General features: G+C 48.3%; 1 protein-coding gene across 6 annotated transcripts in view; it reads right to left on the bottom strand.

The window, feature by feature from the left end:
• LOC139765190 (plexin-B-like) overlaps positions 1 to 27,726 on the bottom strand; it is a 538,550-nt gene that overhangs the window by 143,110 nt on the left and 367,714 nt on the right. For all 6 annotated transcript variants that reach the window (XM_071692470.1, XM_071692474.1, XM_071692472.1 and 3 more), the window contains exon 5: positions 22,758 to 22,858. In XM_071692470.1, the coding sequence (XP_071548571.1) occupies positions 22,758 to 22,858 (101 nt within the window). The remainder of the gene's footprint in view (positions 1 to 22,757; positions 22,859 to 27,726) is intronic.

The raw sequence follows: 27,726 nt of genomic DNA, 5'->3' as shown, positions 1-27,726 counted from the left end.
ATGGTATAATGTATAAATCTGGCTCTAAGGCACACCTGTCTCCTGTCCTTACTCATCCGCCACACAAGGACATGGCAAGAGCTGGAGGACGAGAGTGGACACGGGAGGAGGGGAACAAGGTAGGAGAGGACAACTTGCGGATGGGGTCCGCCCTGGCTGAGGCGGCTCCGAAGGACGGAGTACCGGAGACAGACTAAACGGAGGGACGTAAGGAGGCGTAGCTGGAGACGTATGAGGGGAGAGGATGATGAGACTCGTGAGGCATTCCACTGTGGTACCGGCCTCAGCCAAGAGACTCTCGCCTCCCGGAACACTCACTCGGGCGCCGACCGTGACACTCGAGTCACACACCTTAACACCTGGTTTGGTGTACCTTTAATTGATCACGGGGCCTTCCTGTCGCATGTCAATCACGGTGGCCAACTCCGCCAGAGGAACTTGTGCTGCGCTAAAGGTTGTGGAAGATGGCTGATGGCAGCAGGCATGGGGTTGATTGTGGCAGGGGAGGTGGCGACATCAAGGCCTGGGACAGTGTTTCATCAAGGTCGTCACGCAAGCCACGCCCACCACTACCTCCGCCAACTTGGCTACACGCGAGCCACGCCCACCAATAACCCCCCCACCCCCCCTCGCCCATTATCCCGGCACACAGAAAGTCTTTCCCATGACCTAACCTTCCCTAACCAAGCCAACATCTTTGCCACGAATTAAGTTTTTTCGTACATACAACCGCCGAAAGTATTTCATCTCCACACCAAACCTAGCCTCGGATGAGCAAAATGTTCAAGGTTTTTTTTAAAGAATATTCTTTCAAACATAATCATATTTGTTTGCCATATAATATCTGTCTTTATCTATCTGTGTGTGTGTGTGTGTGTGTGTGTGTGTGTGTGTGTGTCTATATATATATATATATATATATATATATATATATATATATATATATATATATATATATATATATATATATATATATATATGACAAAAGTATTTGATAATGTATTTACTTCCACTTCCTTGAAGATTCTTCACATATTGATACTAAAACAGATACACAAAATCCAGGAAAACTTAGGCTTCTAATATATGTAACCTACTGGGCTTCAACCGTGTTCAGTCTACTGGGCTTCGACTGCAACAAATCTTGTCCCTTGTAGCGCATGCAGATCACTGACTGATCCATGACACGTCTTCCAATAAAGGGAAGAGGCTACAACCAAATGGTTTTCTTTCAAGTGTCTGCTTGCACTCTGTTTCTTGACAGCGGGGGTAAGAGGATTAAGGCCCAGGGCTGGGGGTTATGTAAACCAGGAGACAGGTCTGAGAAGGTACAGTAATGGAAGGCTACAGAAATACAGAAAGGGGGGATCACAAACAAAATCAGTGCAATGGGAAAGACGAACAACGGAATGGGGGAAGAAGGCGGAAAGAGGGAAGGTACTAACTGTGGCAAGAGGGAGTGAGGGAATCACACCAGAAGAAGGTAGCTGTTGAAATGTTTGGGTGTTGGAAGGAGAAGAGGAAAGAAATGGGGGAGAAGGAGGTGTTAAATGTGAGGGATAGGAACAAGGAGAGGCAGAAGGTGGCGCAGCACGAACAGGGGAAGGAATAAAGGCGCAGGAAAAGAAAAAAAGAAAATGATGCAAGCGAGCGAAGAGGAGAGGAGGAGGTGGCAGAGGCCCAGGCCATCACGGGCAATAACAGTAAATCATTCCCACAAACACACTCTCGTCCCCACGCCATTACCGCGGCAGGAGAGTGTACTGCAAGGGCAGCAACGACAGACTAAAATGAGAAAAGGTAAGGTTTGCACTTCAGGACCCCTCATGGCGCAACGATGGGAGGCAAAACTCTTGGCCACAGCAGCACACACACACACACACACACCCATCACGTTAACCGACTAACAACAATTTTGAGGAACAACACAAAGTTTCTGATAAGGAAAAAAAAAAAGATTTGAAACGTGTAAGGTAAAAGCGTAGCCAGAGAGGCCGAAAGAGAGTGGGGGCCAGGTGACATAATGCGGGTGGTAGGTAGGCCCGGGCAGAAGGAACAGGGGGTCACAGCCGCTGCCACCACCACCACCTGCAGGTAATGGCGCCGTGCCACACTATTACCACCACTCTACCCCAGCGCACGACACACACAATTGATACACGCCCCTCCTGACTGCCACTGAACATCTGACATTCTGCTTTTTTCCCCGCTTCTGCTGCCTCTAAAGGTGACGCACAGCAAATGAGCGACGAACCACACCATAACGGCATATGTAAAGAATAATTACTTCTACCCATGAAAATCAGGAGTGTGATATATCAAGACTATAAAACGTATTTAGTTCTTTCACACATGAAATTTACTACAGGCTACAAGGAAACTCACTGCTCGGCAACTCCTCCTGACCAAGTAGGTCATGGCACCACAGGAAGATGGGTAACATCTGCATGACAAAATATCCTCATCATGACACCTGCTCGGGGTGGGAGGTGGAGGTATCATAACGCTAAACCTTCGACTGTCCTCGTGGCATTTTGGTGCTGATTGGGGACCAATCTTTCTAGAGTGCCAGCGCAAATTACGATCTCTCTCCCAGACATTCTGACTTTGAGAGTGTCACTGTGGGTCATGTGTAGTATTCTGTATATTCTCTAACAAAACAACGTCGTCTGCTCTGATGGGCATAGTACACAACAGTATTCTAATAACAGAACCTGAAGCTCTTTTAAAGGTGTCAGCAACGTTCTGCCTCTCACACTCATAGTTTCCAAAACCCAACCAACCACCATATTTGTAGAGGCAATGGTAAGATCGCAGTATGTACCTTACTCCAAGACCTTATACATTTGTCTTCAGTGATATTCTTTACGCACTCTAATCTATATCATTTACGAGCATATCTTCAGTGGTCCACGAGCAGATTTTAGGACTTAAAAACAGACTAGATCTCCAGCCAGAACTATACCTTAACATCCTACATTAAGACAAAGGAAAACAGTATTCAACATTTACTCCAGCAGCGAAATCATTTGGCAACGTTCGTCTGTACCCACAGGCTGATAACTGCAACAGGCAAATCTAAACATGGTTCTTAATTTCCATGTTAGTGCTAACTCTTCCGTCTTTGTAACATCTGCAACTTCCTACACACTAGAAAGGAAGGTACATGGCCCATACGTTTCTTTATGTATCTAACAAGAACAGCTCTTCCTAATTTCACGCTAAATATGCAGACAGTGAGAGCCAGACGGTGAGGAGATATCTAAAGGCACATCTGCAAAGCTTACGTGTTAGGCTAAACTTAAACCTCACAATCTGAACGCTGCATCAAGCACTTTCCTCCATGGCACCGACGGAAGATGCCAGCAGCAACAAATAAACGCTATACTCAAACAAACTGATACACGCGTTATCTATCCCAGACAACACCTGTAAGAAGACCATCCATGGACAAAGAGTCCAAAGCTGCAGTAAACAGAATCGTACTCAATATACCTCTTTGGTTTTTCTTACCCTATCTGAAGACTTCACAAAAGGAACTCCTTTAAGGCCTTCGTCACACCAATCTTTTCTAGTAAGCTGTTGTAGGCAGTTTTCGACCCATATCAAGGGTACCTCAGAGAGCAACACCACTTCGGTAATGTCCCACAGTTTCCCAGATGACGTTCAACGAAAAAGCAAGAGACACAACGAGAAGGACACCCACGCCCAACAATGTCTTTCCGAGTACCATACAGATGTACCAGTAATGTGGTATACCCTACCAATGGGTCCTGACAAGACGCTCACAACGTCTGTCGCAAGGTAGACCTAATGCTTACCACACTTCGAGTTCGGAACTTACGTCTACTCCCGCACGTACTACAGGTCTTAGACCGCACTGCCTCGCCGCACGGTTGATGGACAGGCTACAGGGAGCCCGTCAGGCTACGACGCTAGCACAGGAAGACTAATCGTTGATTACACTTTGTAGGAACTTGTTCTGGTATCCCGTGCAAATTTATATAGGCTGACCTGCTACAGTTCCCGCAAGGACAACAAACGATGACATTAACAACCCTGTGGGCCCAAGTTGTTAACAACAATTACCGGTAATGTGTATAAAACTCCCATGGTATTCACCGGAATTATTCAGCGCCGACTGCCTGGTCTTTCACCCCTCATACTCTCCACTATGGAATCGTTTTCATGTTCAGATTGGGGGACTAGGCTTCCCAGAATTCTCCGCGTTTGTATTATGCAGAGCCTCTCACATTTATGCTCAACGGAGCAGAGCCTGAGTAATCTTAAGTGTCCTCGGTAATTCTGGTTGACTGATTTATTGCTAACCGCAAACGTTCTCAGCACATTTTTGGTTCTACAATTTTCCGAACCTTACACAGAGACATTTGTACACAAGAATACTCCACTCCCGAGTGCCTTAAAGATCATCATTATCAGTTTTTTCATCTCTCGTTTTGAGGGCTCATATGATCCAGCCTTTCATTTTCCCTTCAGAAGATGTTTTGTTCCGTTCTTAAAAGTGAGGTCATCTGACAAGATCATTTCGGTTTTTCTTTCAACTCATTTCGTTTTTTTGTGTGTAACGCGAATGACCTGAACCCCGTAATAAGTTCTCATTTCACATACTTTGACGGCAATGAAGCTGATATTTTCCCTGTCTCAAATGTCACGTTTAGTAAGACACGCCTACTGGAAGCTTCGAATGAAATCTCATAGCGATTCCGTCTTTGATGGATGATATTCTAACACTGATCCTATCAAAGTTGGGAAATGAATTAAGGGAACAATGCTCCTCAACTTCCTTATACCTCTTTAGATGATATTTTTAGATACATCACGATAATGTAAATGGTCTACAGTTCTTATGACTATTATGCTCCAGTTTGGCCTCCACGTTCCCTCCGTCGACAGCATAAGGTATGCCAAACGTGTCGCTAGTCGACAGACGCAGTGATAACTTGCTCAAGGCATCATGAGGTATATAACATTCATTCTAAAGGTCAAAGGGTAACGGAAGGGCAAGAGCCCGTCCCTAAGGCTAGGGGGACGGCCCGTCCAAGGTCATGAACACAGGCCGAGCGAATCTGTTTAAGAAATTCATCTTAAAAGAGAACTAACAGATATATGGCTACACAACGTACGAAATTCTACCGCTGAATAAAAGCGTTGGCAGAGGTTAAGCCTCGAAATATAAAACAGGAAGAGGGGAAGTCATAGTAATGGGAAACTCTGGGGAGAGAAAATGGTGGTGAGGGAAATCTGGAGATACAACAACATTGGTGACGTGAAACACCCGAGGGGAATCGCTTCAGGAGGAACAGGCAGGGGGGATGAAATGCCAGCGTAGGAAAATGTTAGGGACAAAGTTTGGAAAACGTGGGGGGAAAAAATATAAAAACATTTACGACAGGAAAACGTAATAAACACCGTTAAGAAAAAAGACAGTCTGAAGAACACGTCAGAGACTCTGCAAGAAACAGCCAAGTTGAATAAACGTCAAATACAGTGGCTACGCTAGAAATAGACAAGCTGAAGATATACGTCAAAGTAAGCGACAACGATAGACGTGAGCTGAAGAAAATACAGGGTTGAGGCTCCGTCAGATATCAACAGCATGGAGTCGAAACACGTCAAATACAGAAAACGCGAGTAACAAATACAAGTTAGATTCCGTCACGGCGGCGGCGATATGTGCGCACGTTAGACGCAAAAACTGCTGCTAAGGGAAGACTTAACGAAAGACAGATCAGATTAGAGAGGGAAAACGTTGAAGGCTGACTGGGTAGGTAGGGGAAAACGCTGCAGAAAGAAAACGCGGACGAGAGAAAACGCGGGAAAGAGAAAACGTTGGAGAGAGGGAGTGGTGGCAGGCGGCGTCGGGGGGAAACATCACCACCTGCTTCAGTCTGCGTCTCCTGACCGGCAGGGACGGCCTGGAACGCACCACAGGCCAGGACAACAAAGGCTGAACACAGACTGGAAAGCGCGACAGAGAAATCAAGGAGAAACAAACATCGCAAGGAGAAAATGGGAGGGGGGGGGGTATACAACTACTCATCAAACAAGGAATACGAAAAAAATGGGACTAGGATGTACCATTACAGAATATATAAAAAAAAAATAAAACGGACATAAGAGAAAAAATGAAGCATACAGTGGCACAATGATACATGAAACAATGGAGACATGAAATGAAGAAAGAAAGAGTGGGGGCCTCGAGGAATGAGGATATATATTAAGAACATCACAAATACAACATTACAAAGAAGAACATGGAGGAAAGAGAAAAAAAATTGGGAAGAATAACATGCAACAGGGGATAAATGAACGGAAATAAAATAACAGAGAGAATTTAAAAAGATCATATGACTGAATAAGATAAAAACCATAATATCTCACGATGAGGATAACCTAAAATAAGACAGTACTGAGGAAGGCATGGAGGAATTAAAGCGGAGAGTCACCCCTGAGCGGTGGCTGTATCCTGTGTGGGACAGGAATACATATACTACAGCGACGACGCTCACGACACTCATTAGCATACAAATCTCCTCGCTGACACTTAGTACATCCTCCTCCCGCGGCAGTCAACACCACTCACCGGCCTGCTACCCCAGGCACTCACAACAGTCACAAGCACCACTTTACTGTCTTACGCACACGACAGTCACCACTTTCCACCAGTCTGTTACGTCCTGCATTCACACCACCAATTTACTCTCTCGTGTACACTTGACAGTCACCAATGCATCATCAGAGCCATGATTCTAAAGCTCTCACAAGAACCATCAGCAGTTCGGTGTCTCTGAAAATCCCAATCACAGCTATATGAGTTCTTTGCCGCTATCCAAACATCACCATAATACCATTTCCACACATGACAGACACCCTCCCGCCCATGGAACACAAACTAGGACACCATCTGCACAGGACAGTAACGAAACGCACAAACACTTCCCTACTCCCTCACTCCACGGAGACCCCTTCCCTCACAAGCCTCACCATCGGCGAGCCGTGCTTCTCGACGGGGGTTCCGAGCCACCTCCAGACATCGCCAGTGTAACATCCAGGACCTTGGAGGGAGGCACCATACATCATCCGTCCCGCCGGATGATACAGTAAATCAGGGAGGGGGGCCATACCTCACCCACGGCAACACAACCTACACACACACACACACACACACACACGCCACTAACGCATCCGCACAAAACAAACATTCATCTTAAAAGGGGCGTAAATTAACCTTACTTTCCGTAACAACATGACGGCATATTTCTGGCTGACAGCTGCTTCATCATATGATTGTATCTCGTCCTTACTAAGCCGAATCATGAATCATCCCAGAAGGCACAATGCTTCCCATCTCCATCCCTTTTTACTACGAGTCCACGCTATCGGCACCCGCCTGAGAAGCGCACTACGTCAGATCCTCATCGAGCCTCCCTACCTACGAGTATCTCTACGAGGAGATCTGGCTAAGAGGTAGGAAGGGCTAAGGCGCACCGCTCATCGCAGCCAAAATCTAGAACTGAGAGCAGCGGGTTGAGTTAACGTGCCGTGAAGCGTTAAGTGTAAGATATATATATATATATATATATATATATATATATATATATATATATATATATATATAGAGAGAGAGAGAGAGAGAGAGAGAGAGAGAGAGAGAGAGAGAGAGAGAGAGAGAGAGAGAATGTCTGTGGACTGAATGACATCGCTGTGTGTGAGACAGAAGGCAAAGACAGCTACCTGGAGACGCCATAAGAGCAAGCGTCCTTAACTCCATTGCATCCAGCACTTGCGTTTTAGACGGGAATCCTATGGCAATGAACTGATGAATCGAAATAATAAAGTTGTGCTCAAAATCAACTTCAAAAATCGCGTGTGTTACGTATATAAAGCTCAGCCACTGCATTCCTTATACCATCTGTAGCCACTCCATACCCTGTACTACATCTCTCTTTTCAGTGGATGCTTTTATAACCACTGGGAATGAGCCAACTTATCTAGCCTTCTTCTCACCTCAGTCATATGGGAATATCCCTCAACTTATACCCACACCCGCCCATCCACCTAGACCAACGCCCCTTACACCTCAAACTAACCACACAACGTCCCCTATACCTCCATCCAAAACACCCTCTCATACCTCCATCCAAGGCACCTCACAACAACCCACATACCAGAACCCATACATACACAACCTTCCTTACAGCGCCGTCCATTTCCCCAACCTGAACATCCTTTACGTCTCAACATATCCACCCCTTTACCCACTCGCTGGCTCAGCCACGCTCTTACATATATTCCCTTATTTTCCAACACCCGTATCTTCACTGAGACATATAAAACACCTCCTTTCCATATCCCCAACAAAAATCTACAACTTTACACACACAGACACACACACCAAAAATTACAATTTTGCCTCATAATCACGCTTATTACTCCCACTATGCCTTCCCGAATTTGCACACACGCCCATCACGGCAGTACATCACAACGGTATGGGAGGGAGGAGGCGTCTGCTCGCCAGCAACACAGTAAGAGCAACATGGGTGATGATGGTTGCACTGAAGGTGTAGGAGAGGAGCTTTGAGGGCAATGGTGTCAGTAGGCCTGCGGTGGCTGGCCCTGTAAAAGAGCCCCGAGCTAACGGGAGCACAGCCGGATTACCATACGAAAGAAAGGCAACTTTTGTTTAGGTGCATCTGGTCATTTCCCTCAGCCATCCTCCTTTAATGGCCATTATTCCTCTTGCTGCGGCCATTACCATCACCATATCTAACCGCAACACCATTCTTACAGCCGTATATACTGTCTGAGTAGTCTCTCTAATTTACCTTATGATAGTTTCGGTGATCTAACCCCCAAAAAGCTTGGTCTGGAACCTTACTCTACCCCTACTTTACTTGTTCCTGACGATGGTTTCGGAGTTTTACACCTAAAGCAAACACCATGTACTCATTACCCACTTATCATCGACAAACTTACTATCCAATGTACACATACACCGTACAGAGGGTAAACATCCACGGTGTAAAAACAAGCCATTCGTTACAAAATAATCGCGGATTCAGCATAAACCCACCACATCGCACACAAACTGTTTACCATGTACGAAGAACAACGTCATCCCAAGTTACACACTACGTTTTCATCATGTGTATATAAAACCAGACACACCCGCTCCCTCCCCAGCCCCACGCCACCTTCGTCGGGCATGAGAAGGGCGGCTCAAGGGTCCCTCTGTCATATACGGCCAAAGTTTTCACACCAACAAAGCTCCCGTGCCGTCCCAAAACCTTTACGGTCGACTCTGTCTTTACAGGGAAAGGAAAACTGTCTCCCGCCTCCCCTATCAACCAATAACCCTAGCACCCCTCGCCACCTAACCTCCCCCCACTGCTCACCCATCAGTCCCTGCACCAAACACCCCGTCTCCCTATCAACCAACTCCTCTCCCCACCACCTTCTTCCCCCGTCCCTTACTCCTCACGCATCACACCCATATTCTTCCGCACAAAACATGCTGCACCTCCCCCCATCTTCCGATAACTACCCAGTACCATCTTCAAACACGTTTCCAGTATATCTCCTCCCCCCCCATCCCTCCCTTCTCTTACCTAACACCCTTGGCATCCTTCTTACCGTCCTCCCACCCAGCCTCCTCACCCACTACCTTCCATTCACTGCCCCTTGCTCAATCTCCCCGCCATCTTAACTCCCGTGCTTTCCACCACACTCCCACACATTCTACCGACCACACCGGGTACTCCCATCCTCCACCATTCCCGCTTACTATCCAGCCTCCTGCCCCTGGCAGCCCGCCCGCCCGCCCGCCCGCTTGTTAGTTACACCGTCGGGAGCCTGCAGGAGGGTCACGCTCGCCGGAGACGTACCAGCCAACCCGACACGATCCCCACCTTATCAGAAATATAAAAGAAAATGCTTTTATACATTTCCAGACCAGGTGAAGAATGTTGCATGAGGTGCTGTATCCGGGGACCCTGCTGGCCAGTCCGTCTGTCAGGCAGGGGGCGCTCGCTGGGCAACGACTGTCAGGGGAGGAAGAGGAGGAGGTGGGAGGTCACTAATGACGCCCGCTGCGGGAGCTGTGTAGCGTGCTTGATGGATGAGGAGTTTTGTTCGCAGTGAGAGGAAGAGGCGCTGTCTTGATGGACAGCGGCCAGAAGCGTTGCCTGGAGGGTGCCGCAAGTGCTTGCCTGGAAGAGGCCACGTTCCTGATGGGCACCAGATCCTGCCCTGGATGGTGTCATGATTGTCGTCTCGAGTCAACAGTCTTTCACTCAGAAGACAACTTCAAGGGTGTCTCTAGGGAGGGAGGTGTAGTGTCCGAAAGAAGTTTGGAGGGAGGGTGCTTGGACTATAGTCTTTGGAGGGTATCACACGTCATTTAAGGGATAATGCCACGACTGCCGTTTGGAGGGTGAGCGACAACAAAGTCCAGAGAGAGAGAGAGAGAGAGAGAGAGAGAGAGAGAGAGAGAGAGAGAGAGAGAGAGAGAGAGAGGGAGGGAGGGAGGGAGGGAGGGAGGGAGGGAGGGAGGGAGGGAGGGAGAGAGAGAGAGAGAGAGAGAGAGAGAGAGAGAGAGAGAGAGAGAGAGAGAGAGAGAGAGAGATACACCTACCTCTATGCACCTGAACCTACACCCCAGACAACGACAAAATCCACGCTCGAGGTGGTCATAAAAATTTACTACACATGCGTCTTGTACATTCCCATGTTGCGCTAACGAGTACTTCCCTCAAAGTTACTTTTTTTCCCCCGTCTGGAACCTGGGTGTGCTGTCTCCCGCTGCGCACCAGCAGCAGCAGCAGGGGCAGGACCGGTAGCTGCGGTGCGGGGATTGCCGGAGACACTATCTAACTGCAGCAGCAGAACACACGGTGACTCAACATGTACAGGAAGACCTGGACAAGTGCTGCACGCCGTGTTGCTGTCATTTTAATAAACAAATGCCACCATTAAATAAATTCGGGGAGCATAATTCTACTGATGTGCGGGGAGGGGGCAGCCCCATCTGGCACTGGGTACCAGAGGGCGGGGGCGAGCGTCTTGGCCAACGAAGTGGGTCAATTGACTACTATCCCTGTAGTCCTTTTGCTGCTACCGATCAGAGGATGAGCATGGGGTTGCTGGCACAAATCAAATCAAATCATGCCATCCACGATGTTTCGTTCTCACAAGATCAGCCTTCAGGAACCGCAGCCAACGACCAGCCTGCAAGCTGGTCAACTACACCAGCTTCCTGCACCAGTTCTCCCACATTACAGCCCTCCCGCAGTCCCTCAAGGTGCGTTTCTCTTCTACGTGACGCTACTGCCCGTGCTCCCCCTTAAAAATACGCCTTCACAAAGCAAACTCCTTCGTCCCATCCAACATACTGCAGTCTCCCTTAATGGCAAAAGCCCCTTCCCTCGCTGTAGTAGTCATCGGAAGGTCTTCTACCCCTACAGCCTATCAGACTGGGCCCAGACTGCTGGGTGGGGTCGTTGGTTGACCAAGCCATTGAAATCCGCTGCCCAAAGGCCCACGTACCCCCAGCAGCCTAGCTGGTAACGGTACACTCCATAAATCCCTGTTCCAACGCACTCTTAGACTTTTCCACCGTGCATCCCGTGATGTTTCCCTACCTCTGCATCTTGATGTACCGTCCAGACATGCAGGTAGCTCTACGCCCACGTCGTAACGACACGACTCCCACTGTCTCCACAAGCAAGAAGGACATGGTCGTATCTGGCTCGTTCCGCCTCCTCCCGCCCACACAACCACCACTAACATACTGGTGAACCGATACAAAAGACAGCTTTGTGGACGATAAGAGAAAAGCGGAGAGAGAGAGAGAGAGAGAGAGAGAGAGAGAGAGAGAGAGAGAGAGAGAGAGAGAGAGAGAGAGAGAGAGAGAGAGAGAATCTATGTCTCCACATACAGTCTAGCCCACAATACAGGCCGGTCCATCCATACGGGCCCGTTCACAAAATAAATACAGCCAGAAAACGACCAAACAGCATTAATCAAAAGCTCATAAACTTGTCAAGTGGCCGCCACTATATCATCCCCGGCCACTGGCGGAGGACCGGGATGTGAGAGGCGGGATGTGTGGGAGATGTGAGGCCCGGAATGTGAAATGCGAGAGCCGGGATGTGGAAGCCTAAGTCAAGAACACACTGAATAAAGTGTTGGAAGGTTGGAGAGGATGGGGCGATGAGTTACGTGAGGATACCCACTAAGGATGTCTGAGGATCAAAATCCTTGCACAAGCAGCAGCAGGAGCAGAAGGCAGCACTTCCCCCCAACACGAATAAATATCAGCAGCTGTCCTCTGGAGACTGTCTCGCCTTCGTCCCTCCCTCCCTCGTGTATTAGTCCTTCACCTAAACATCTTTCCCCCAACCAACCACTCCTTCTCCTTCTCCAAAACTTCCTGCCAATAGTACTTCCTACCAAAGCCATCCTTCTCCGCTCAGCGCGTCCGGCACTCCGCTTCCTATATCCCCCAACCCTCATGTCTTCTACCCTCCTCCCTAAGAGTGGAGGCGTCTCACTAGCGACGGGGGCCGTCGGACCTCTGGCATCACCACAACCACCAATCATATCCACCACAACCTCCGTACACTGTGCGTCGTTCACGTATGAACGAAGCCTGCAACACGTCAGTACAAGTGGAGTATTTATAAAAACGTTAGGATCACACGCAATCTGACAGTCATGTATCCATATCATAGCCGATTTGTAACATGTTTCTTAACTGAGAAAATACAGAGTGACCTCCGTGCTGGTGGAGGCAGCTGCACCTACAAACACTGGCCCCTGGTGCAGCTGACGGGTATCACTGCATCGCATTTCTGTTCAACAATGGCAGTTATCAATTACTTTCTTTTTCCATGTAAAACCGAAATAAAATCACATGAAAACCATTTCACCAGCCACTCTCGTCGCATCATTCGTTGCCCACCGACAACTACCGTAACCAATGTGTCTATCAAATCATAAAGAAGAGACATTCCAGCATTCTTTTTTTCCATCGAATATAATCGCAAATCTTTACCAACGGCATCACACGCGGCGCATGCGCATATATACGGAGGCAGAAATGCTAAATGAAAACTGTATTCAAAATTCACAAACTAATTGATTCACCTTCATTCATTTATTCACGAAGTAATTAATATGCCTTTCCTTAGTTACGGATTTCTTTATTTATTCATTCACTAAATAATTTATTTACCTTTTATATCCAGCGATGGTACAGGAAAATGAATGCCCTAATCATGGCCCTCTCATTATATATATATATATATATATATATATATATATATATATATATATATATATATATATATATATATATATATATATACTTAGCCTAAGCTAGGTACTAATTTATCGACCTGCCCTAAGGACATAAAATCAGCTGGGTTGGCTGAGGGTCGACTTCTGCAATTTATCCATTCACGAAATAACTGACTTGCCATTTATATATACATATACTTTCCTAGCTCACCCCCACCACACCTACCCAGACATATCACTAAAGAAGGACATGAAGGAAGGTCTGAAGGAAGGAAGTCCTCGTTTAAAGTCGTTTAGAACAGCTTTGTTTCGCAATTACGTCGCTGACGAATTACACTACCTACCTTATGACGTCAGCAAACATTAACTCCAGTAGTATAGAAAATTAAGAAAGAAAAATATATACTGATTTCAATGGCGTTAAGTGCTAACCCGTATTTACAATACCGACTCGTGGGTCATTCCCCAATATTTTCCACTGATTTCCCTCCCTTTCTTCAACTAGTCCTTACCCTTTCCTCTGCCCTTCCCACACCCTTCCGGCCTTAATCCTTAAAAAGAAAAAAAGAAAAAAAAAAAAGAAAAAAATACCCTCCTCCTACCATCTCCAAACCCCTTCACCCACCAAAATTTCCATGGCTTTACGAGGAAGTGGGCGCTGTTGCTGAGTGGCTCTCCCCGGGCCACTCCTCCTCAGCCACCTTGGTAGGTCTCTCACATTTTGGCCAAATCTCCTAAGTACATAATCGCGGCCGCAACACGGAGACTTCATCAGCGGAGCGGATTAGCGGAGGTCTTCCCTTCGTGACGGGTCACCGATGCCGCCCCTCGCCGTCGCTGCCCCAAGAGCCCCATGTCCACCCCTCCATACTAACACGCAGCCACCCGCCGGCGCTCCTTACACCCACACAACCGCCCGACCGTCACGCCAAAAACCACCTCACCTCCCTCCACCGTCTCCGCAACCCACTACCACCCATGTCACCCCAGGCCAACCAGGAAGCAAGCCGCCACCTCCAGCCAACCAAAGACCAGCCACCGTAGTCAGGGGATATAAAGGACATATTTCCCATTCATGAGAGTCAGATAGATGTCTCATTACCCAGGCCGCCGTAAATCATACCTCAACCAGGGCAAAACGGCAGGTTTTTTCCTGGATACTTTCAGATTTGAGCGAGAGAGAGTGCCCAAAATACCGATTACTCACAGTTCCTCTGCTAAATTCTATATGACCTCAATTGCACCAATCGTGTTGGCCATCAATACCAGAAACAGTACTTTACGTCAACCGTCTCCCCACGCTGGACACGTAGAAGGTCGGGAAGGCGAAAATCGGCAATTCCATGAACGGATAACACCAGAGAGGACGGTAATCCAGGAGGCTGAAGGAGTATTGGGGAGAGAGATGAGGAGGCTCATGACGTCCCTCCCGGCACTGACCGGAACCTCCTCGCGGTTCATCCTCCTCCTCCAGGCCGCGGCAGGACAACCCTCCCGAGAGGTAATAAGAGGAGTAATAATAAAGAGTAATGAGGGGGTCCGGGAGATGGCGGTGAGGAGGGGAGTGTTGGAGGAGGGAGGGGAGAGGAGAGAGTGGGTCGCCTTCCTCCGTCTTCATCTTAGGTTATCGATTGATCTTTCGGCCAGCCATCATCGTCTCGCTACCCTCGAGTCTTTCTTACAGAGCACTCCAAGACGATGGCGATGTTGCCACCACCGACTGCCTGCCTCCCGTCCCGCCCACACATTTATCCATCGTTTCCATGACGCACATCTCTTGGTCTTGGCGGACCTCATACTGCTAGAACTGTTATTCTTGCCCCATATAAACTATGCCAAACGCTTCCACACGATCTCAAAGTGTTATCATCTATCATCAACCTGACCCGTGTCACATTCATCCACTCTCCCTATACTGACTATATGATGTCACGTGACGCCCGTGCGACGCCCATCCCTCTCGGCAACCCGCCCTTCAAAAAGCCACCTGACAAACAGGTCAATGTACTGTCCTTAATCACCATACCATCACACGCTACCGCTAGCCTTCTATTCCTTCTCAGCCTTAATGAAGCTACACTGTGGCACCTTTCCTGCCGACCGCTTTATCTCCTCCCCTTCGAACGCACCATCCACGCAGCCCTAGCTGACCCCAGTCTATGGCCTCCCACCTCACTACTCAGTCATCTTCGAGGACTAATGGGAAACAAGACTCGGTAAAGCGGACAGATCTGTAAGGTCCTCCTCAAGTCAGCTTTCTAGTTACGAGTTCTCCTGGATTGGTAGAGCCTGTCACTCGAGCATGTAAGACATGGGGAGTTCCGGGCCTTGTCCGGAGTACCTGCCCGGGGAATGTGGGCCCCGGATAAGGGAGGGGGGTGTGGAGTGTTCCTGGAAGACGCGGCGAGGGTGATGATAATGGTGAGATGATGGCCTTCGTCGGTCAGCTGGAAAACACACACACACACACACACACACACACACACACACACACACACACACACACACACACATACACACACACAATTACCCCTGGTGCCAGCATCGCTTACCCTAACCCCCTTAGTATTCTGCTGAGACAGCATAAGAAAAACACACCTCAGCACACACAAACAGACCACACACACACACACACACGGGACGGCCAAAACCACGCAGGAACAATAACAAAAGCCAGACACTCCTCTAGAACATCCCGGTAATAATGCCGCGTCAAAAAATATTCTAAAACTTGCCACCAAACAGCGCGGGAGCCCCATTCTTGGCGTTCCTGGAACTCGTCCCCTCTTGTACCGTGACCGCCGGCTTGAGAATAATGCCCCCCCGTCTGCGCCCTAGCGTTTATGTTGCCCTTGTTATCAGAGTATTGTTGCAGCCTCCCCTTAATGCTGACGACAATCTGACGCCCACCACCGCCATCTGGAGGGAGAGGCGACGGGACGTGAGACACCGGGAAGGAGAGGCGGAGTGAGGGATGGAACGGAGCCAAGACGGGATGGGATTCTTGGGGTGAAGACAAACTGGAGGGGAAAAAAAAATGTACGGGGCATGGACGAAGACAGGGGCGCAAAATGGGAGGCGTAAGGACTGGACGCAAGAGATAGGGTAGACCAACTACAGGATGGGATTACGGTAACCGAAAGCGTTAAGGCATAATGGCAGTGTGCTGCCTCACACCTTTCAAGATCCTCCTAAAGCTACTAACGCCATCAGAAAATAAGAAAACCGCCCCCGGAAGCATGACGTGCGACCTCAGCACGTCAACGCAAGCAACTGCTCACTCTAAACATGGCAAATGGCCACAACACCCGGCCATTGCCTCCCGTGGTATGAGTGACGAATTACAGCATGATGAGCAGGGCTGACTTCGCCAGTGGCATGTGTAAGTGGACCCTTATCATGAGGCAGGTGGCGCATCTCCCACATCACAATGGAGGGGGAGGGAGCCTTGCTTCCTGGTTGTGGGTCACACCCGAAGAACGTGACCAACGGATCCAGAATATCAATGACTAAGTCGTCACCAAAGCAATCCTTCACAATCACAGTACGTCAAATGCACAATAATTTCCCCATCGCAGACCTTCAAAATCAAAATGATGCGCTAACAAAAACATCTCTTGTCAGTGTCTCTCACCATCGAGTATCATTCTGCATATGACAACTCTCCACTATTTCAGTCCCCCAATTACCATAAACTTTCACTGTCACAATCATGAAATTAATACAAACCTTCACAATCATAATCATCTACCTCCCAGAACCCTTCTCACCATCATAACAGCCGTACCAGAGACGTTCTTGCCTTGGAGCCCCACGTTCGCTCTAGGCATTGCCCCCAAGATCCGACAGGAAAACAACAGATAAGAAAAACATAGCAAACCTACCAGTACCAGTAAAAGTCTTCAGTGTGACGAACACATGAATACCAACCGCAATGACCACTCACAAACCCAATGTCTTTAAGGAATCAATCATAATTCCATACAAACCGCCAAGGGTGAAATTTTGGTGGAGGCAGCGGGTGTGGGGGTGTTATGTGGGTGCGGGTATATCTGTGTTGCACAGAGCCTGACCGATAACAGAGTACGGAAATCTAATAATAAAAATGTGAGGTATTGTGGGAAAGTGGGAGGGGAGTTGCAATATTCCCAGAAGGAGGAAGAGGAGGAGGAGGAGGTGGTGGTACGGGTCCCTACGTGGCGCCACCGACACCACCAGCCTAATGCACGCTTCATGCTACCCTTTGTCCCACACCTCCTCCTCTCCTCGCCGCCTCAATGATCGTTGCCCAGTCTCGGCTCTCGCGCGTCCCCTCCACGCCCACTTCCGCCCTCGCAATTAAAACGCCCACCACACTCCGCACACAAGGGTGATACTACGCCTACTTTTCTACAGTCAGATTCTGCCTGTTGTTCTCAGCTGCTCCCTCCCATCGTAGCGTTCTCCCGGCCTCCTAGTCACACTCGTTGGTCTGTACAATTGTTCTTTACTTACCCACAAAGGGCCTCTTGTCGGCGCCCCAATCGTTCACTTTCCAGCTCCTACTCGTCCTCTTGCTGGTCTAACCCCTCCCCGCTCGTCCTCTAGCTGGTACCTCATTCGGTTCCTTGTCAAATCCCGACACAGTCTTTTGGCACCACAATTAGCATCTAGTTGGTACGCACACGAGTCCAGTGTGACCTCTAAATGATCCCAAACAATCCCATGGGTGGCCCTTACCCCACCACTTGTTGAGGAAAACCTCTCGCCTCTTACGTACATTTAAGAATTTTACTAAGATATACCACCATAACCTGTTTATCAGTTCTTCTGTTCTGGTCCACAGTGTTCTTTTATATCCTGATAACTATATAAAGCAACTGGACTTTAAACTACAATAAACACCTTGATCGAATACACACTAATTGACTTCCAGTCGAAGTAAATAACAGCGCCTGACTTCCAATTTGCATACAAGGGTGGCTTCTACAAGACACCATGGGGCTTCTGGCCACGGAAATTATTCAGCCTAACACCTCTCTTCGGTCTTCAGTAGTGTGTCTCACCATCTCTCACGTCGCGCTGGCGTTCAGGGATGTCAACTGAGAGATGTGGTAGGGGAAAGACTCGAGAGCAAAGAGACCACGAGGAAGAAAGAGGATATCTATGCTGGATGAACTCAAGGTCGGGTAAAGAGTTAATCATGACATGAAGAAGAGGTAGAAGATGGAGAAGTCTGGCGACAGGTGCAACAACAAAGAAGGGGAGTGGTGGTTAAACAGGAGCAGCCTTTAATGTGAGAGTAGAAACAGTATGATTAGACAAGATGCGCGGTGAACGCTGCGCGATAACCCTGCCTAATGGCATAGGTTCTCTCTCTCTCTCTCTCTCTCTCTCTCTCTCTCTCTCTCTCTCTCTCTCTCTCTCTCTCTCTCTCTCTCTCTCTCTCTCTCTCTCTCTCTCACTCAACTACTCCCACTCCGCCTCCTGCTGGACCTCACTCGGCCTCATGACCGTCTCACTCAGCGAATGACGGTCCTTTCAACGACCTCTCTTGAATGGCTCCCACTCAGCTTCTTGATACAAGGCCCACTCAAGATTCTGATGCCCTCTTCCCCCACTCAAGCCTCACCTAAAGACCTTCACTCAAGACTAATTATGAGCTCCATTCCAAGTCTCCTAACGAGCCCTACTCGAAGCCTCCTGGTGAGCCCGACTCAAAAACCTCATGAGCTCCTGTTACTTTCCGACGAGCCCCAGTCGGTGCACCAGGCTTGGCCCTCAATTCCACCTACGCAGAAAGACATGTTCGTCGACGGACGGCGCCTGAGTAAATGAAACGCTTCCCGTTTTCTTCTTGGGGAGCTGCCACGTCCAGGCGTCGGCTCACAAAGGCCGCCAGCCGGACCAGACGGACGATCTCAAAAGCCCGCGATGAAAGCCAGCCCCGCGCGAGAGGGAGAGGGTGTGAGGGGGAAAAAAAAACCCGTAAAAGTGCACTTTCTGCATTCTTGAGGAGAGAGCTTAACGCTCACCACCTCTTAAGACACTAGACCTCAAGAAATCCATTATGGAAAATAATCAGGCACGGCTGAATAAACAAATGGCTTAATGTAAGCACTTTTTAATGCCCTCGGAAAAAAGAAGCTCTTTTCAGCACGATATTCATAAAAACCGAGGAGAATAGGGGAGGAAAAAAATGCCTGTGGTGTCGAGTGTCAGGCGTAGCCTGCAAAATGGCTGCTTGCGCCCAGCGAAGGCAAAAGGACCAGATCTCTTAAATCTCATGAATATAAACTGTTGTATTATATGTGTGGACGGACGGAGCTCGTGAGCCGGGATGTGAGCTTTACGGGAACTTTTCTGAGAGCTCACAGTGCTTGAGGAGCTCGTGTGGAGGCCGGCCTTCGAGTTATGAGACAACGCAATCTTTATCCCCCCCCCCCTCCCTCCCTACCCCTCCAAACTCAAGCTCCCGTGTTTAATTATCTGTCATGGCAGGAGGCAGGACAGGGTTAAGCCACTCCCCGAGTTATCGCTATACAGCGTCTACCCTCCCTTAACCTGGCGATAAATTATCAAATAACATGACAAATATTCCTGGCGCTGTGCAGGGGCCCAGCCAGCCAGCAGCGGCCTTGTGCAGCACACTGCAGGCAGGACCCTTCCTCTTCCCTGCCTGTATATGGTAAACAATGAGAGTCGGCAACTCCCTCGCTTATAAATTCCTCCCACTTTCCGTTTGTTCTATTCCCATCTTTTCTGGCTTCCTCAACAAACTCCCACATCACCCGCCCTTCATTCCCTCCCACCCCTACACCTTCTTCCTCCAGCCTTCCCTCCTTAACTGCCACCCACACACACACTCTCTCTCTCTCCCCTCCAAAACAAACACTAGGAGGGCCCCTGCTGTTTCTCATGTAGCACTCCGTCTACCGCGGTGAAACCAAGACTCTGCCCAGGATAAATACTCACACAAGGTACGGCGTCCGCATCGTCCTCCACGTCAGGCGTCCCACGAAACTCCCACGACGGATAGGGTGGAGGTGAGGGGACGGACGTAGAGGTGGAGGGTGGATAAGAGGTAGTGAAGGAGGAGGAGAAGAAACGAAAAGAGGAGTTGGGGGGTGGGGGGGCTGGATAGGAGAGGGGATGGATGTGAATGGCGGGGTGGGGTAGGGCAGAGCTGAGAGGAGAAAGGAGGGGAAAATGAGGAGGGGTTAAATAATGAGTCGAGGGTGAAGTGGCAGCGTGAAAAGCCCGTCGGAGCAGACGGTAGGCCGGCAGGAGTCCCCCATGGGTGCAGTAAGGGCGGATAAAGTGGCTCCTCCTCTCCTCTATGTGTCTTCACGAGGGGGAACCCCTCGCCACACAAGCCTACCCCCCCCCCCCCCCACCCTCTCCATTAAGGTCCGAAATGCCAGTCTATTCATCAGTGTCCAAAAGCTTCGATAAGAAAATTGATGGCGGACCAATAACTCTACTTCGCCACCCAGCCTCTGATACAAGACCGACCGGAGGCAAAACTCTCTCTCTCTCTCTCTCTCTCTCTCTCTCTCTCTCTCTCTCTCTCTCTCTCTCTCTCTCTCTCTCTCTCTCTGGACCTGACTAAATTGAGGGGACGTGGCCAACTTCCTGCCACTACCCTCACAGATGTTGTCCCCCCCCTCCAACCCTCTGGGGGGACCAGCCCGTGAAGTGGCAGCTATGACTCCCCCACACTGCGCATGTAAGAGGACATTTCCCCTATCGTCACTCCAGGAGTGGTCATCCTCGACAGACACTGACCCCAGGAAGTACCAATCACGACTGGTTCTGTTCGTGAAGTGGACATATCCCCCGGTGATCCCACAGAAGTGGCCATTTTTCGCTGGTATATCCCCCCCACCCCCTCCCACATGCAGTCGCATCATCACTGGCTGCCAATGTGGCTAATCACCCGGACCTTCCAAACGGCGTGTCAGTTTAGCCCGGAGAGATCTTTCAACCCTGCAAGTCAACTGAGCCCGGATAGATCTTTCCATTTGACCGATCACTTCGGTCAAAGGGGAGTCTTCCCTTTTAGCGGGTCACTTCGGCTCGGATAAGTCTTTCTACAAGGCATGTCACTTTCCCCAAAAGGGTCTTTCCACCTAGAGAGTCACGATACTATGGCATCGATATATATATATATATATATATATATATATATATATATATATATATATATATATATATATATATATATATATATATAGGAAAGGATCACAATTTTGCGCATGATCAAGTATATTCCTATGAGTCCAAGGGGAAATGAAACATAAGTTCCCAAGTGCACTTTCGAGTAATAATCACATCATCAGGGGAGATACAAGTAAGAAATATAAGTCAGTTGATATACAACGAAGAATCCAGTGGTGCTTTCCACACAAAAGTGGCCACTGCAAGTGACCATCCCATCTAGCCAAGCCCTCAAAATGGCTAACCCATCCCTACTACCCTCATTTGCAGTGGCCATCTTCCTCACGCACTGTGGTAGGCTTGTGTCTTCCCCATACTCATAATTTCACCACTGCGTTCCACATAACTTCAACAATCTCAGGCGAGCAAAACCTCGCAACTTTACTCAATGCCAAGGCTTACACAACGGGCATGCTCCAAAAATAGCATCTGGGAGTGCGAAAAAGAGAAATATTTTCCCCACTTGAAAAATATTATATTAACATTCAAAAGTAACAGATTAAACACGATTAACATTCAAAAGTAACAGATTAAACACGAAGTTATATCTTCGGTGATCTTAGCCTGGCCCGGTCATAAGTGAACGACCGAAGAGATGTGAATGATGTTTTGGCAACTGATATTACAGAAAAACGTGGGAACGACGCTTTCCTTGGTGTTAGCTAGACTAGTTTGCCGACTTCACTCGAACATTAAACACAGCGATAGTGGCACATAACGTGAATATATTAAGAAACATCACACATCTCTCACATTAAACATTCAGGACGAGGCAGACTGGCTGGCATGTGGGGAGGAAACTAAAGGATCTGCTTCTCTGGACTGAACAATCAACTCTAGCACACTGGCATGGTGTTTGTGTTGAATAACATGAATATATGTTGGAATATCACACTTTTCACATTACAAATACGCACGCGCACCTACCCCCACTTGGCTGGCCAGTGTGGAGAGGAGAGGACACTGGAAATTTATTTCTCTAGAATTTCTATTTCTCTTTCAGAACTCTCGTATAGCACCCCACCGTTACACAGCAAATAATACTAAGTCAAATCATATCTCTAAGGCCATCTGTACCATGTGAGTACAAGACCAACCTCAAAAAATAATCCACAATCAATTCTGAGCAGGTTGTTTACTGGCAGTGGCCACCGGGTGAGCCAGCAATGCCCTCAGGGTAGGGGGCCAAATGACCTCCCCGCGAACACTCCACAAGCCACACAGGAACTACTGACCTTTTCTCGAGGGAACACCAGCCGCAGTAGGGATCCCGCGCCCCAAGGCACGAGGAGCAGTTGGTGTATGAGGAGCAGCTCTCCACACGGTACTTCGTCACCTGAGAAGAAAAGATAAAAAGAAACAATTATACAAACTGCTGACGACTGGCGCACGTACACGTCTACACCAGGACACTACAGGACTGTATCCTTAAAACCAGCATATCTACTCACTTGTAATTACCTGCCCACACACTAATCGTAGGTCATAACGACTCGACCAAACGGGTCAAACACACACTAGTGTCGGGCTGACCAAACAGATAACATCATAGTCACTGCTTGTGTCGGGGGAAGACATGGTCAGCTTGCCTATGATGTCCATCATAACGCACGTACAACCCAATTTACCCCCCTCAGCATCACCGCCCAGCCAGAACGTCCAGTGTTTTACAGCAAACATAACCTTTTGCTCCAAACTCCAGGCGTCGTAAACACCCCGCCCAGAACACTCCCAGAGTTCCCCCACCTCCAAGTGCCGCCCTACAACTTCTGCAGGAGAGCAAGGTATAGAGGCTTGGTGGAAACCCCTGGTGGCGAGACAGGTAGTCCTGGTGGGGTTCATCCGGCGACAGCTGTGCGCAGATGACGCCCTAGCGAACGGCACCGACCTCCTCCCCCTTCTTCATGGAGGTGTTTATTTGACGGGGTTTGCCAGCCACCACCAGCATGGAAGTCGTAAAGGCAAGGGTAATGGGATAATGACTCAATTCGTGGCGACGTGCGGCCGAGTTAGTGTGCGTGAATGTCTCTGCGCCGAAAATAAATACACGGGAGATGGGTGAATTTATAACTTATTATTGGTCTGCGAGACAGGAGCATCGACGGCGGCGGCGCGGGGACCGTATGAGCCAAGCAATGTTATGATCCCGTCAGTCTCTCACGGCTGGAAGGAAGAGAAAAAATATAAAAAACCAGGCCGTGGGATCAGGAAGGTGAAGGATGGAAACCACAGAGGGCACAGCACACCCGCCCGAAGGATGAGTCAGACGGGCTCAGCGAGCAGCCACTGGTCCCAGCTGCGCCAGGAACAGAGACACCGAAGCCAGCACCCGGGTCTCCCTACCTTAACAACACCCACGCTAATGACCTAATGACTCAATCACCACACTCCCGCTACCCACATCCTCTGCCATACACTCTCCCACGCCCTCCCCAGCTCGACAAACACTTCCATTCATCAGTCAAGACGTGGGATGAAAGAAAGAAAGAAAAAACAGCAGACCAAACTCAGAATTACGTTTGTTTATCATCGATAACTGTTATCAATCCCATGTTGTGGATCACGTCATCATACAACCTCACAGTACACAAATAACATCAACGAAACAAATAGAAAGTTAACACTCGACAATAATCACCAGAGCAAATACTACATAAAGCATTGTGAGGGTGAGAGAGAGAGGGGCAGATAACCAAGTCAATCAAGATATCAAGTTCCATATAGCGTGGGAAAGTGGAGTCATGAAATTCCATCTGCCTGTGGCTCCGGTGTCGCACCGCTGGCCGGGGTCAGCAGGTCTTCACCAGCCAAGCAGGAGGAGTGCTGTGCTTTACCATAATCACCAGGGAGCGCGTCTCCCTTCGTTTACAGGAGAGGAAAAAGTAAATTTGCAATGCAGCAAAAATCCACGCAAAGTTAAAAAAAAAAAAAAAAGTGCAAAAATTACTCGGAATCTTTGAGTAACTTTTTTTGGGGGTGTGAGTATTAAGACGCAATTTCATATTGCCCTTCAGTGAACACACCAACAGAATTAGCTCGGACGGTGGGGGTTAGGGAGCAGGAACAACATTCCTGCCCTATAGCACAGCAGCAGGATGTGTGGTGACGTTGGGGTTAGGGAAAGGCTACAATATCCTGCCACTGTGGTCCAGTTAAGCCGGCAGCGAGGGAAAATCGCCGTCTATCTCTAGTCTTCAACTGTTACTCTTAAGACAGATAATTCATCTCTGCAGAACACAAGAAGGTCATCTAACATTTCGTTGGGAGATCTGCAAGTCCCCGTCCCCTCAGGTATAAGGTATCGCCTCCTCTTAATTGGTACTTTGCACCCACTACCCTCCGACTATAACGAATATAATGATTCTACACGAATGAATACAACAGCGGGGTGTGTCAGGGCTCTTGTGGTGGAGAAGCAGAGGGTAAATATTTTCCTTTACTACAAACGCAGCAGCAATGTGTAGGTCAGGAAGATGTGGACCATCAAGGGGAACACGGCAGTACTTTACAAGGTATAATACAGCATCATGATGTTCGAGGACATGAGGGTTCAATGAGGAAACATGTCACTAAAAAACACAGCAACAACTTTGACTGTGGTGATGGAGTGTAGGCAACTCAACAAACTATAACTGCACAACTCGGTGCGAAGTTTGTGTATGATGGTTGTTGGAGTGGAGGCACAGGACACTGCACTACAGAATAGGATGTGTGAGGATTACGGAGCAAGATCACATCACATCAGAAATGAAACAATACATCGGCAGGATACGTGAGGACGATGGGGGCGGAAGTCTCACCATCTTACACTTCACTAAAGAGACAGGGTTCGACCCCTACCACACGAGGGGCAACTGGTCCAGGGCAGGAGCATGTGTGGGGTGTGGGGGGAGGAGTCGAAGATGACATCATCGAGGTGGTTGTCAAGAGTGGAGATGGGTGAGTCTCATTATCATACCCCAGGCAGAGGCATGGTCGTAGGGTGATGCTATCACGACTATACAACGACCTTGCAGAAGCAGGGAAGGTGAGGCTCGTGAGGGTAAGGTCCATTCACCTTCGCCCCGTAACAAACCACCGACAAGCTACCACAAACATACAAACACTACCTCACAGATTCATATGGTATATAGAGCTCTATAAAGCACACAGCTTGCTGTTACCTCACGGTGTAGCTGGGTAAACATATCTCGAAAATTACGCAATTTCGATGCTAAACTTCCTTTTATCCCTTCGAAAATTAATCAGAAAACACAGAAGGCATAAAGTGAAGGACAATCAATACAACAATAACCATCACGCTGTGACGACACCTGAGCCACAAGTTGCCACCATGACGAGGAATTCTCTCCTGCACTGACCCACTCACCCTTTGATCCGCCATACGTCGCTCTGTCATTCTTACTTAAGTCACAACTACCAATTACTTCTCATCATCTGATCAATCTTAGTGTGACAGGCCCCTTATTAACGTCGAACCAAGGATGAAACGGACAAAACCTTCTGTAAGTGGGGTCATGGCTCTTACTCTCGTATAAACTTAATAAGGCTTATGAATACATCAAATGGATCTTCGGGGTCATCCACTTCTCCTCTTCACTCCTAAACCCTTTTTAAGCCTCATTCTCTATGTGAGGAGCACTAGGCGCTTACGTTTTCCACATGCCAAAGTCTCGTCACAGATAACAAGGGTAATTTTAAGTTTTCAAATTTCACGTACACACGCTGTTATCCAACCTAGGAAAGTCTGACTAGATCTACCAGAATGCTACGAATTAGGAAAAAAAAGGGCGATTCTGTGCATTCGAGGCCGTTAATGGTAGCAGAAGGGACCAGAAACATAGGAGTTTCGTGTTGTAAGTCAAACAACAAACAATTTACGTCAGCCATCTCATCCAGCAGCCGTAATGAATTCAAGAAATCTTCTATCCCCAAATCTCAATCCGCTTCGTTGTGGACCGAAGTCTGAAAGATAGATGACCTTGGGAATCATCGTGAGGCAGACGTATAGATGCATCATTAGCAGGTAGCGCGGCGCCCTCTTCTTTCCTCTTCCCAGGCAAGTTAAGTTTCTCAGCGTGCATGGAGGCCTCCCTACTGGGACCTACGGGTAAAAATCACTCAAAAGAGGTCATTATCATTCCAGCCAGCGGCTATGGAAGCGCCTCGGGTCGGTGGTAGGGACCGCACCGCCACCACTCTCCCACAAACTCCACTATCCTCCATCTCCGCCATTGCTTCCTACCCCACGCCGTGCAGCCAGTCTTTCACACACGCCACTGTACTCCATCTCCATTACTTCCCACTCCTCGCCATGCAACCGATCCCCCGCACCTGGAGTATACCTGGAGTAGTCTTGGGCTGGGTCCTAGGCTGCTGGGCTGGGTCGTTGGTCGACCAGGCTGCTGGAAGCCCGCGGCTCACAGGCCCACGTAACCACCGCTGCCCGGCTAATCTGGTCCACTACGTACGTACACAAGGCTTTCTCAAATTTCCCTACGATGTTTCTGATGGCTGCGGGGCAATGTCTTAAATGGTGTTGGTCCCGGATGTTCTAGGAGTTTTCTCTTTTTGGTGCTCATCACACTTTTCGATTTTAGGGATATCATCTTAAACAGACTTTCAATTTCTTCACTCGACCGGCACTGGAGGAGCTGGAACTTATCCCCAATGAAAGGCATGTCCATTTTGGTGGCATCTTCCAACTTAATCAATTATCCCCATTTTCATGTGCTAAAACAACAACGTTCACATTTATGAGAGTTTTTTCGCACAGTCTGAGCATATTACACCAGCATTTTGTTTGTTCTCCAATGCCTCTAAAATACTATCATGGAGATCACGCGACCGACACAAGCAAAATGTTCCTGCCCTAAAACCATGATGTCTGGGTTACGTAGATTATATCATACTGATTATATTGAAGTCCACAGTCAGTAATTTACATCATATCACTCTCACGAAAATTTCTAAATACTGTGTGAAATAAGTGCAACCAGTCGGTGTTTTTTTGGGGGGGTATTGATTTGCTTCCTATCACATGAAGCAAACGAAACCGACTCCTGAAACATAAGTTGAACAATACTACAAAAATCTATTAAGCTTCCATATTAATTTGTCAAAACGATAAACACCTCATTATATATATATATATATATATATATATATATATATATATATATATATATATATACATTTCGCAAA

The sequence above is a fragment of the Panulirus ornatus genome, chromosome 53 (genome assembly GCF_036320965.1).
Source record: "Panulirus ornatus isolate Po-2019 chromosome 53, ASM3632096v1, whole genome shotgun sequence".
NCBI lineage: Eukaryota > Metazoa > Arthropoda > Malacostraca > Decapoda > Palinuridae > Panulirus > Panulirus ornatus.
Note: the sequence above shows the minus strand (reverse complement) of the source record. Positions and strands in the feature narration are given on the sequence as shown.